Source organism: Amborella trichopoda, chromosome 8, assembly GCF_054954075.1.
Source record: "Amborella trichopoda isolate Santa Cruz 75 chromosome 8, AtrichopodaSantaCruz75HAP2 v2.0, whole genome shotgun sequence".
NCBI lineage: Eukaryota > Viridiplantae > Streptophyta > Magnoliopsida > Amborellales > Amborellaceae > Amborella > Amborella trichopoda.
The window spans coordinates 39,010,730-39,022,939 of NC_142343.1; the positions used below are offsets into that span (position 1 = coordinate 39,010,730).

General features: G+C 32.6%; 1 protein-coding gene across 26 annotated transcripts in view; it reads right to left on the reverse strand.

Moving 5' to 3' along the window:
- Positions 1 to 1,176: 1,176 nt before the first annotated feature.
- Positions 1,177 to 12,210, reverse strand: part of SAC8 (SAC domain-containing protein 8) — a 41,768-nt gene continuing 30,734 nt past the window's right edge. For 11 of the 26 annotated variants that reach the window (XR_016060591.1, XR_016060597.1, XR_016060600.1 and 8 more), the window contains 6 exons: positions 4,657 to 4,765; positions 4,495 to 4,567; positions 4,300 to 4,393; positions 3,262 to 3,348; positions 1,972 to 2,038; positions 1,177 to 1,446 (listed from right to left, as the gene is read on the reverse strand). Coding sequence is in view for 14 of the 26 variants with exons in the window: in XM_088873618.1 (XP_088729744.1) it covers positions 1,319 to 1,446; positions 1,972 to 2,038; positions 3,262 to 3,348; positions 4,300 to 4,393; positions 4,495 to 4,567; positions 4,657 to 4,765 (558 nt within the window). In the remaining 12 variants the exon portion in view is untranslated. Of the gene's footprint in view, positions 1,447 to 1,971; positions 2,039 to 3,261; positions 3,349 to 4,299; positions 4,417 to 4,494; positions 4,568 to 4,656; positions 4,766 to 12,210 lie in introns of all 26 variants that reach the window. The other 15 variants (XR_016060593.1, XR_016060598.1, XM_020666684.2 and 12 more) reach the window with 6 other exon arrangements.

Below are 12,210 nucleotides of genomic sequence, written 5' to 3' on the forward strand. Positions count from 1 at the left end.
TCTCTATGTTTTTTTGAAATCCAAACTAATGCTCTCTCTCTCTCTCTCTCTCTCTCTCTCTCTCTCCAAACCTTCGAACAATTCATACACCACTTTTGTCTCTCTCTCCAAACCTTCGAACAATTCATACACCACCTTTGTCTCTCACATAAAGCCGAACCTAAACAACTCACACACCAGCCCTTTATCTCATATTAATCCAAACCTCGATTGGAACAACCATGCCACTCTTTTTGTTCATCATTTCTTGGATCTGCTTGGTTATTCTACAATTTTAATGGAGTAGTAGCTTTAAGATTTGGGTGCGGTTTGTATACAGCCTAGGCTCTAAACAATCAAATTAGAGCCCACCTTCAAATAGTATCGATAAATGTGGTTTCAATACTGAAAAACTTTGTGATAGCCTTAAAATATATTTTCATATTTATTTATAAAGTTTAAAGCTTCAAAAAAATATAGATCGACAGATCTTTGTAAACTTAAAAATTTCTAAAAAATTGACGGTCCAAAAATGCATTACAAAATACATACACCATTTCCAACACTTGAAATCCATTTTTTTCTTATGCCCATGCATCTTAATGGCAAGATAATCAATTTGAGGATATTTGGGCATCAAAACCTCTTCTAATAAAATTTTTGAGGAATGCTGTAATTTGATTGATTAGAGCCTCGGCTCTCTATAAACTTTTCCCTTAATATTTTATTTCTCTGAAATACAATCCTTGGCTTTGCTTCTTCATGATCAAAAGCCAAGAGAAAGATGGCTTCAGATCAAGAAGGATTGAAATCAAATTTAAAAAAAATTCATAACAGACCTTTAAGGTACAAGATCTTGAAAGTCTAAAGCACAACCACATTTTGGAAAAATAAAAAATAAAAAATAAAAAAAATGAGTGTCAATGTAGTATGCAGCATTTCATGAGGGTCTTTTAAGTACCAGAAAATTAAGGGGATATAAGCGTAAATTTTCCTTGAAAAAATTCCTGCAGCATTTCATGAAGGTCTTTTAACTACCAGCAAATTAAAGGGATATAAGCGAAAATTTTGCCTGGAAAAATCTAGGGGTTTGGTTAGTGCAAAGGAAAAACGCACACGTTAAGACATAAGAACATATATATAGATTAAGGCCCATAGTCACCTGAGAACATAAATAACACGCTTATGCATAGCACATCTGAAAATAGCCATGCATGGCCCCTCTTTATTTTAATTCACCCCATTTTAGGCTTAATTGTTAAATTCGTGGAACATAAAACAACCTTATTCACCATCTTATTACACATGTTGAGCTTATTCTGCAGGGTTTATAGATAAGTCACAGGAGATCACACAAGTGAGGCCTCGAGCAGAACTGTCTCCCATTAGCTTTCACAACAGCCATTAAACCTGCGGTCATCCCTGCCCAGAGTACAGATGACAGAAAATGTTGTGCACCACGTCCAGCTGCAGTTAACACAGATGAGTCATAAATGTGATTATCTTGTGTAGTTTAAATGGATAACCCAAATTGAACAAGATGCATTTCATAGTTTCATAATGATTTTCCCTCCTGTTGTTGGGGGGCTGGTCTAGAAATGGTGGTGGTTATGGTGGCTGACAATTCCCTATCCAATCTGGAAGATCCATTCACGTGGACAGCAGATGGGGGGGAGGGACTGCCAATGACCACAACATCATTTCCTGGTATATAAAAGGAATTGCATACCATGCCAAATGTATCACAGTGGTATGCTACATGTAAACTCAACCATCCACTTGAGGGAGGAGAAATGCATCTCAACCATCCATTATTGACAGTAGATGTGGCGGAAGGTAGCAGAGCATACTGCTGGTACTTTACATGTACCATATTATGCTTTCCCTATATCTGCACACATGCGCACTCATGCATGCATATGCAAAGTGGCATATATAGATCTGAAAATGAAGTACGTTGTAGATTTAACTTGTACATGACATGGGAATGACCTTGATTAAGAGAAACAGTTGTCAATGTGAGACCTCCAACTAATATAGCTGATGCAACTGGGAGGTACTGAAAAGTAAGACGCAACAATAATAAGCATGTTATATTTCAAACCAATAAACATCATTTTATTCAAGCTGCTAATGCAAACAATGGGAAGCAACTTTATCTTATATTTACAGATAAACACCCTTGGGCTATTTTGTTTGGTATGATACTCATGAAATTTGTGTTTCACACTTCAAAGAAAGCCAAAAAATTGGTACAAACACGAAAATTTTCAGTTTCTCTAACATCCATATACCCCTAGTACAAAACTAAACACTGGAAAGGCAAGTCGATTGAATTTTACCAAGCTGTCCCACAAAATATATATGATATTTAAGAAAGAATAATGGATGGTATTTTAATGACAAGTCAAAAATTAAGAGAGTTCAAATTTCTTTGAAATAGCCCACACCCATATGCAACTGCTCCGGAGTAGATGAATTTTATGGGAATAATGGTTGCATAGCGGAGATGGACATAGACATGGCCGGCTCCATGCCAGTCATGCCGGTCCAAAGTCCGGATAAAGGACGATTGTGTTAGGTAGGCAGCCAGCATAAAACTGTGCTACATCTTTTCATGAATCTTGAACCTATTCTGATCGAGGATACGACCATAAACAGAACAGAATAGCAAAACAAGATTTGTGTAACCAACCTCAAATAGTTGAGATAAGGCTTGGATGATGACCATGATGATGATGACAATAGGAGAGAGGGAGACATACTATAGGGAGGAAACGGTTGTGCATGGGAATGAGTGGAATTGCATAAAATTTGAACCCTCTTATAATTGTAAAGAAGTGTCCCATTTCTACCAAAATAATACCCCTTTGAACATAAACATTTGGTGGACATCTTGGTAGAATCTAGTCATCATGTGTGGGGGACATTACAGAAAGATAAGATTCAATCTGATCAAGACATAAAATTTAGGGGAGAAGTTAAAAATATCCTACAATATATCTTATAGCACGTAAGGGCCATGTTTAGAGAACTGGTCAAATCCCTCTACCTACATGATCCGTATTGAGGTGTCATAGCTCGTAGGTTGTGATAAAACGATGAATAATCATTTTGTTAAATGATCATTTTTGCACTACTTTTGAGCTTGGATATTAGTATAATCATTTTGATAAATGATCATTTTTGCACTACTTTTGAGCTTGGATATTAGTATAATCATTTTGATAAATGATCATTTTTGCGCACTACTTTTGAGCTTAGATATTAGTAGTCCTTAACTGAAAATGATTCAAATCCATTCAGCGGAAATGGAGAAGGGCAACTCCGACTAACGGTGTAGTGACCACTTATGAGATCCATTGCATCCTGAAAACCATGTCAAAATGTAAGGCCCTATAGTGATGCAAAGAAATTGATCATGTCATTTGGGTTCCAAAGAATGAACAAAACAACTTTTTCTTTGAATCACATAAAATAGGAAAATTGCAGGTACCTCCCCCCCCTCAAAGTAGACTTTCTAGACAACCTCCCCCCAACCAAACTCTTTTTCGCAACTTTTATCCCAAAACCAAATTTTATAGCAAATACCCCCCCAAGTCAAAAAATCATAATTTTTTCGATAAAAATACACTTTAGTCAAAAAGTTACATTTCTCAACGTGATTTGCCTACAGTCCGGCACTCTAACCAAAGGGTCCGGCAACTTGTACACACGGTCTGGCACATCCATGTCTCAATCCAGCAGTTGTGGCTTGATCTGTCTACACGCGGTCCAACACTTTCCATACTCGATTTGGCACTTTGGCTTCTATTTCTTTTGCGGTCCGGCAATCTCGTGATGGGCTCCGGTAGGTGAAGAGCAATTCGGAAAAAGGTGGCCTCGGTCCGGCACTTTTTGTTTGTGGTCCGGCACTATTATAAAAGGCATTTTCGTCCAAAAAATTATGACTTTTTGCTTTGGGGGGGTATTTGCTATAAAACTTTATTTGGGATAAAAGTTGCAAAAAACATTAATTGGGGGGAGGTTGTCTAGAAAGCTAAACCTGAAAAATCATGTGTTCATAAGGGAAAATCACTGCACATGAGAACCATATCCACAGTGGGAAAGTATTCAATAATGAGTAGACTATGGAAAACCATAGTAAGCCGGGGTCAACATCATCCAATAAAATGTTGGATGGTGATGGAGAATGGAACGTCATGTCCAGAGCAGGCGGATTTCATACTCTCCCATTACCATGGATCATTTCATTGGATAGTGATGACTGGTAGGATTTCATATACTTTCTCATTCAGTATACACTATCACACCACTTGCCTGTCGAACACCATCATGGAAATTGTTCAAATAATATCGTGAAACGGCACTCATTCCATCCTTTACTAGTCCAGCTAGGGTTTGTCTTCCATATCTACAGAGAGAGCAAATCACAAACTGACTAAAAAACATAAATAACTGATAACAGAAAGACAATATAACTCCTCGGGCATTTTGAACCTGTACAAAAGCTACCTGACAAGGTCTCCCTTTAGGGCATGCGTACCAGAGTACTGCAGGCTTATTTCATCACCATGATCAACCCATACTAAACACATCAATAGTAATATATAATTACTTCATCCATATGTAACTAGCAAGTACCAAACTCTCCAAGACTAATGAAAAAATCCTTACATGTCCTGAACTTGTCATAAACATCAGAATGCTGAGGCATTGAATCAGCTGGGGAATCCAGCCCCATCCTCTCCAGCTGTATATTCAAGGATTTCCAAGCCAGAAAACTCTGGAAAAAGCTTCATATTAACATGTAAGAAAAGCATACACAAACCAATCGAATCTCAAATATAATGAGAGACATAAACATGGCATCAGGCATACTTTTAGCTTATTCCTATCATGCCTTTGAAAGGGAATTCTGCATTGTTTCCTAAAACAAGCATTTGTTTATATATGCAACATGCTGATTTTAATTATGCGGGACCAAAAAAGTGAAGAACATTACCTGATCCCACATAAAGCATTACAAAAAAGTTATCCCACTCAAAGAACTTCAAATACCATATGTGCTAAAATACTGTTCTGAGTGACAAAGCTATGCTGATGAAGTATTTATCAATCAGAAGATGGCACTTATCTCACATAAGATGGAATACACAGCGATTAGTACTGCACTGAAATGGCAAAACTGTCGGCTAAAATAACTTTTCAAAATAATGCAATAACAACCAATGTAACTCACACAGACCACTTTCTTTTTGTTTTTTGTTATTCTTGTTTTTTCTGAAGAAAGCACACAGACCATTTATTTCCACCGTCATTTATACAAATCACCCTCCTTCAAATTCTTTTAGAAATTTGATTTAGCGGCACAAATTTCCAATGTTAACACTTCATTCAATTCTTGTACTATTCAGATCCATCAAACTAATCCGGCTGGTCCGTTGCAAATGTGAGATCTTTACTTGTCAAGCTGAATGAGACCCTTATAATTGTTGAGGACGATAAAAAAGCCTCAACATCATCAGATGGCTAGTGGTTTAACTTTTACTCTCTAATGCTTGTTTATAATATTTGATGAGATTGCAGACATTAGCTCATTGTGATCCACCTATTCCATGGCTAGAACAAAGGTGGATATACGTTACACCACGATTTTGAATCAGAAGAGAGATTTCAAGAAAGGGCAGACCTATTCACTATATCAATAACCGAGCCCGATCTGATGTATCATAAGGGATTTGCCTTTTCTATTGATTCCTACAGATTGGATCAAAAAAATATTATTTGAATGAGGTATTCAACTCCAGAGATGAATCGAAAAAGAAATCTTTATTGGTTCTACCTCATATTTTTTATGAAGAGAATGAATCTTTTTATCGAAGGACTAGAACAAAATCGGTCCGGATCTCCTGCAAGGAATGGTTTGGAAGAGATCCAAAAATAGAGGTATTTGCTAGCAACAACATAATGGAGGCAGTCAATCAATATAGATTGATCCGAAATCTGATTCAAATCCAATATAGCACCTATGGGACATAAGAAATGTATCGAAGAGATTATTTTTAATGAATAGATCCGATCGCAACTTCGAATATGGAATTCAAAGGGATCAAATAGGAAATGATACTTTGAATCATATAACTATAATGAAATATACAATCACCCAACATTTATCGAATTTGAAAAAGAGTCGGAAGAAATGGTTCGATCCTCTTATTTCTTGAACCGAGAGATCCATGAATCGGGATCCTAATGCATATAGATACAAATGGTCCAATGGGAGCAAGAATTTCCAAGAACATTTGGAACGTTTCGTTTTTTAACAGAAGAACCGTTTTCAAGTAGTGTTCGATCGATTACGTATTAATCAACATTTGATTGATTCATCCAAGGTTATCGACAAACAAGATTTGTCTAAGTCACTTTGTTTCTTTTTTGTCCTAGTGGTTTAACTTTTACTCTCTGATGCTTGTTTATGATATTTGATGAGATTGCAGATAGCTCATTCTCACCTTTCTCAATTCTTCATGTCATAAGTGAATATAGATGCAAAAGCACCAACCAATTGTATTGTATTACATGAGGATTCTTAGGTAGATGGATACGGTTTACTAAGATGTCATCTCAGCATCTCCTTGATGCTACTTGTAGTTGTGCCAAGTTACTCTTAACAAAATGTCACAGTCTGATGCACAATATATATATATATATATATATATAGAGAGAGAGAGAGAGAGAGAGAGAAAATATCTCCATATCCCCTATTTTTAGGTTTTATTTCTTGATAAACCCAAGATTTCAAAAGATATCTTCTAACCCCCTAGCCACTTTAAACCTATTTTTTAACCCAAACAAATGTGAGAAAGACTGGCTCTTTCTAAATCCAATCCTTTCTCTGCATTTATATACCTCAAACTTCTATCTCTCTCTCTCTTCCAGCGTCTCTCTCTCTCTCCTCCTCCCAGTAACCTCTCACTTCCATGAAGCCTTCTCTCCGTCTAGGAGTTTGGGAGAATGGATTTTAGAAAAAGGCATGTCTTTTTAAATTTGTTTGGCCTAAAAAAACATGCTTAAATTAGCTCAGGGGGTTAGAAGAAATAAAATCTACAATTTTTATACCTCAAGATATCTTTTAAAGCCTTGGGTCTATTGTGAAATGAAGCCTAAAAATAGGGGATATGGAGATATTTTTCCATATATATATATATATATATATATATATATATATATATATATATATATATATATATATATTCTGGTATTAATTTGGATTTACCTTTTATGTCTTTTATATCTAAATCAGTTAATTTGGATATAAGTTGATCCATTAAAGTTTTATTTTCAATCATACGGAATTTATTTAATTCAGGAGGAGGTTTAAATAATAAAGTCTTTTTAGGTTCTGGAATTGGATTTGGCCTGATCATATTTTATATTCTCATAGTTTGTTTTCCTATGGATTGCATACATAAATTAGTATAGTTATTTTGTTCAATAATATGAGGAATTAATTCAGTTCGATGAACAATTTCTCCAGTTATTATTTTATAAAGAGTAGCTCTTGTTTCAGAAACAAGTGAACTTTCTCCATCATTGTTGGATCCTTTTATGACCACTTCTTTCTGGAGGATGTATACTAGTTATCCTAGTACCTTCTATTGTTTGATATGTGGTATACTGATTTTCTATAGTATTTATTTTATTATTAGTTTTTTTAAAATCTGGAATTTCAATATTTCTTTCTATTAGTGTTCTTCTTAGCCATGTAAAAAATCCTATATTACATGTTTTTTATTTATATAGCTTATTATATCTTTTATGGAATAATTCTATTAACCTGGGTCGAAACCTTTTTAAATACCATTCCCTTATTTCTTTATTTTCTTTGGAAAGGTAATCTTGTTCTATCTATTGTTTAAAATATTAGGATCAGTTAATGATATTGAATAATCGGAAAAACAATTAAAATATACTGGTCCACTACATAGACTTGATTCTATCATCCTTAATAGAGAGTAAGAAAACTTATTGTGTCTATTATCTCTTAAGCATACTAGGATAGAATTATTTAATCCTAACCTTGTTAAGGGCTTAATAGCTACCTGGATTAATCCTATATGTAAATAATTATAGTTTTTGGTTTTATGTACTTGTATTATTTTATCTGATAATAATTGAAAGTTTTCTTGATTACTAGTTACTGATACTGTTTGTTCTACAGTTTTTATTGCATAACCTACTTTTACTTTAAAAGTTCCTTTATTGTATATATCTGAAATATTATAAAGTAATGAATACATTATGCCCAAATGCTGTCCAAATGGATACCAAAGGAAAAACTATATTCTTCCAAACAAATATTGAAAAATCAAATGTAATAATTCCTAAAACTATACAATGGTCCGATATTAAATTACCAGAATCTTGGAATATCGAAAATGAAAATCATCATTTAAAAGCACCTAATAGAAATATTCCCGACAGAATCATCCAACATCAAGATGGAAAAATAGAAATTCAATTTCCCAATCAATTAGTAAAAGATGATACAAGTATATTTCGTCAACCTATATTATCAAAAAATATTAATGAATCACCTATATTCATTAATGAATCATCTAGACATTCTACTTCAAGTAGAATGAATCCAAAAATACAAAGCTTATTAAGAACAAAAGATAATATAGTAATTCCACAATATCAACCTACATTAAAAACTGAACCAGACCTTTCTGATACAAAAATGGATTTTCATATTTTAACTCTCACTAAACCATTATCCAAACAATGGATAGAACAAGATTACCTTTCCAAAGAAAATAAAGAAATAAGGGAATGGTATTTAAAAAGATTTCAACCCAGGTTAATAGAATTATTCCATAAAAGATATAAGAAGCTATATAAATCAAAAACATGTAATATAGGATTTTTTACATGGCTAAGAAGAACACTAATAGAAAGAAATATTGAAATTCCAAATTTTAAAAAACTAATAATAAAATAAATACTATAGAAAACCAGTATACCACATATCAAACAATAGAAAGTACTAGGATAACTAGTATACATCCTCCAGAAAGAAGTGTTGTCATAAAAGGATCCAACAATGATGGAGAAAGTTCACTTGTTTCTGAAACAAGAGCTACTCCTTATAAAATGATAACTGGAGAGATTGTTCATCGAACTGAATTAATTCCTCATATTATTGAACAAAATAACTATACTAATTTATGTATGCAATCCATAGGAAAACAAACTATGAGAATATAAAATATGATCAGGCCAAATCCAATTCCAGAACCTAAAAAGACTTTATCATTTAAACTTCCTCTTGAATTAAATAAATTCCGTATAATTGAAAATAATAAAACTTTAATGGATCAACTTATATCCAAATTAGCTGATTTAGATATAAAAGACATAAAAGGTAAATCCAAATTAATACCAGAATCTTCTACCTTAACTCTCCAGGAATAAATACCAGTTATAGAAGACACTATTGAACACCAGACATTAGCCTTTACAGAACCAAATAATCCATACATTCAAATAATAGCATATGGTAAAGGTTGGAAACCTGCTACTGCAAGACCTTACCATCATAGACCTTACCACCAGTTGATATTCAATTTGAAAAAGATTTAATATCACATACAACTTCCTATTCTGGAAGATCAATAGTTAATTGGAATATTGATGGTATGGCTGAAACCCGAGTATTAGATACTATGAAACATATGACAATGTATGCTTCAGCCTGTAAAATGGTAGGCAACCAAGATCAAGAAGTAGCCAAAGCCATAGTTTGCGGATTTACTGGATGGCTAAGAGGTTGGTGGGATTTTCACCTCCCTTAAACGTTGAAAAATCAAATATTAAACAATACTCGTCAATGGACTGTTAAAAATGAACAAAATCAAGATATCCTTTATTCTGAAAGTGATGTTAATACACTCATTTATACTATAACACTTCACTTTGTAGGGAGTACTGCATTAATGGAAGCAAGATTTGAGGATTTACTTTCTAATTTAAGATGCCCAACTTTATCACATTATAAATGGTATAAAGATGTTTTCTTTTTCAGACTCTTAACTCGCGAAGATAGTCATCTTGACCACTGGAAAGAAAAATTTATTTCAGAACTGCCACATTTATTTGCCGAAAAGGTCAGAATCAGATTAAAAAATAAACATGGAGGAACTATACAATATTCTAGTTATACTTTAAGAGAATTATCAGCAGAAACATGTGCTGAAGGATTAGCCCATTGCACAGATATGAAATTAAAGAAACAGTTAGATAAACAAAATATGACAAGTAAAAAAGAATTAGGAGATTTTTGTCAACAATTTGGTTATCATATAGAACAAAAGGACAAAACTAATAAACATAAAAAATCTAGACCAGATAAGAAAGAAAGAAAATTATATGAAAGAAAGAAAAAAAAAATTCTTGCCCAAAGACCAATATAGAAAAGGCAAAAGAAAAATACCTATTTGTTATATATAGGGCAGAGTAGGCCATTATAAAAATACATGTAAAGTTAAAAAAAAACTAAATGCAATTATATTAGATGAAAATATAAGGAATCAAATATATGATATTATTTCTCTTTTCTCATCAGGGTTATTTATTTTATCTATGATATCTAAGATTAATGAATCTTCTTTTAATAACATATTATAAGATGGCATACTGCAGGAACATTCCATATCAGAAGAGCTTGAAAATATAATATTTTCATCTTCTATTTGTCCTATAAGGGAAATATCACTAGTACTATCATTTTCTAAACTTTAGGTAGATTCTTCTTTATTTAATTGGATAATATCATATATTTGATTCTCTATATTTTCATCTAATATAATTGCATTTAGTTATTTCTTAACTTTACATGTACTTTTATAATGGCCTACTTTGCCACATTTATAACAAATAGGTATAGAAGAATATACCTCAAGTTCAGAAAATGATAGTAGTAGTGATATTTCCCTTATAGGACAAATAGATAAGATGAAAATATTATATTTTCAAGCTTTTCTGATATGGAATGTTCTTACAGTATGCCATCTTGTAATATGTTATTAAAAGAAGATTCATTAATCTTAGATATCATAGATAAAAAAAATACCCCTGATGAGAAAAGAGAAATTCTTATTCAGTTTATTAATATTGCAAAATCCAAACCTAAAACTACTCCTTTAATAATACCCCCAGATGAATATAATTTTGCTAATATCATGAAGAGAATTAATCAAAAAGAAAATATACAAAAAGAACCTACTACAGCTGAATTAAAACAAGAGGTCAAGGAAGTAAAAATAGAAATAAATCATCTCAAAACTAGAATTAAAATATTGGAATTACAGAATGAGGTTAATGGAGAAATAACTGATTCAGATGAAATTGAGTTCACCCAATTAGTAGAAATACCTGAAATATCAGGAACAAAAATAGAAGAAATAGATACTAATACATCTGTAAATATACTCAATAAATAATAACTCAAAAATGGTTTGTTATAGTTATTATTAATCAAGAATATGAGTTTCATTCAATAGCTCTCATAGATTCAGGAGCCGATTTAAACTGTATTAATGAAGGATTAGTACCTACAAAATATTTCGATAAAACTACTCAACTATTAAATACAGCTGATGGTAGCAGATTATTTATAAAATATAAATTATCCAATGTTGTAGTATGTAATAAAGAACAATGTTTTCCTACACTGTTTATTATGGTAAAAGGACTAAGCCAATCAGTAATACCAGGAGTTCCATTTCTTGCTCTATTATATCCAATACAAATAACTCATGAAGGAATAGAAACTTCCATAGCAGGAAATAAAATCATATTTGAATTCATAGATAAACCCAAACTCAAGGAAATTAATAATGTTAAAACAATTATCCAAAATAAAGAATCATTTTTGTACTCATTAAAAGAAGAAATTATTCATAGAAATACTGAAGAAGCATTACAAAAAGAAGAAATACAGAACCAAATTAAACAAATCAAAAAAAAAATTGAAGAAATATGTAGTGAATCCCAAATGGTTTTTGGAACAGGAAAAAACATATGGTACGATTGCCATATGAAATTGGATTTGAAGAATAAAAAATACCAACCAAAGCAAGACCTGTCCAAATGAATTCTACTTTATTAGAAACCTGTCAAAATGAAATAAAAGAATTATTAGCCAAAAATTTAATAAGACCAAGT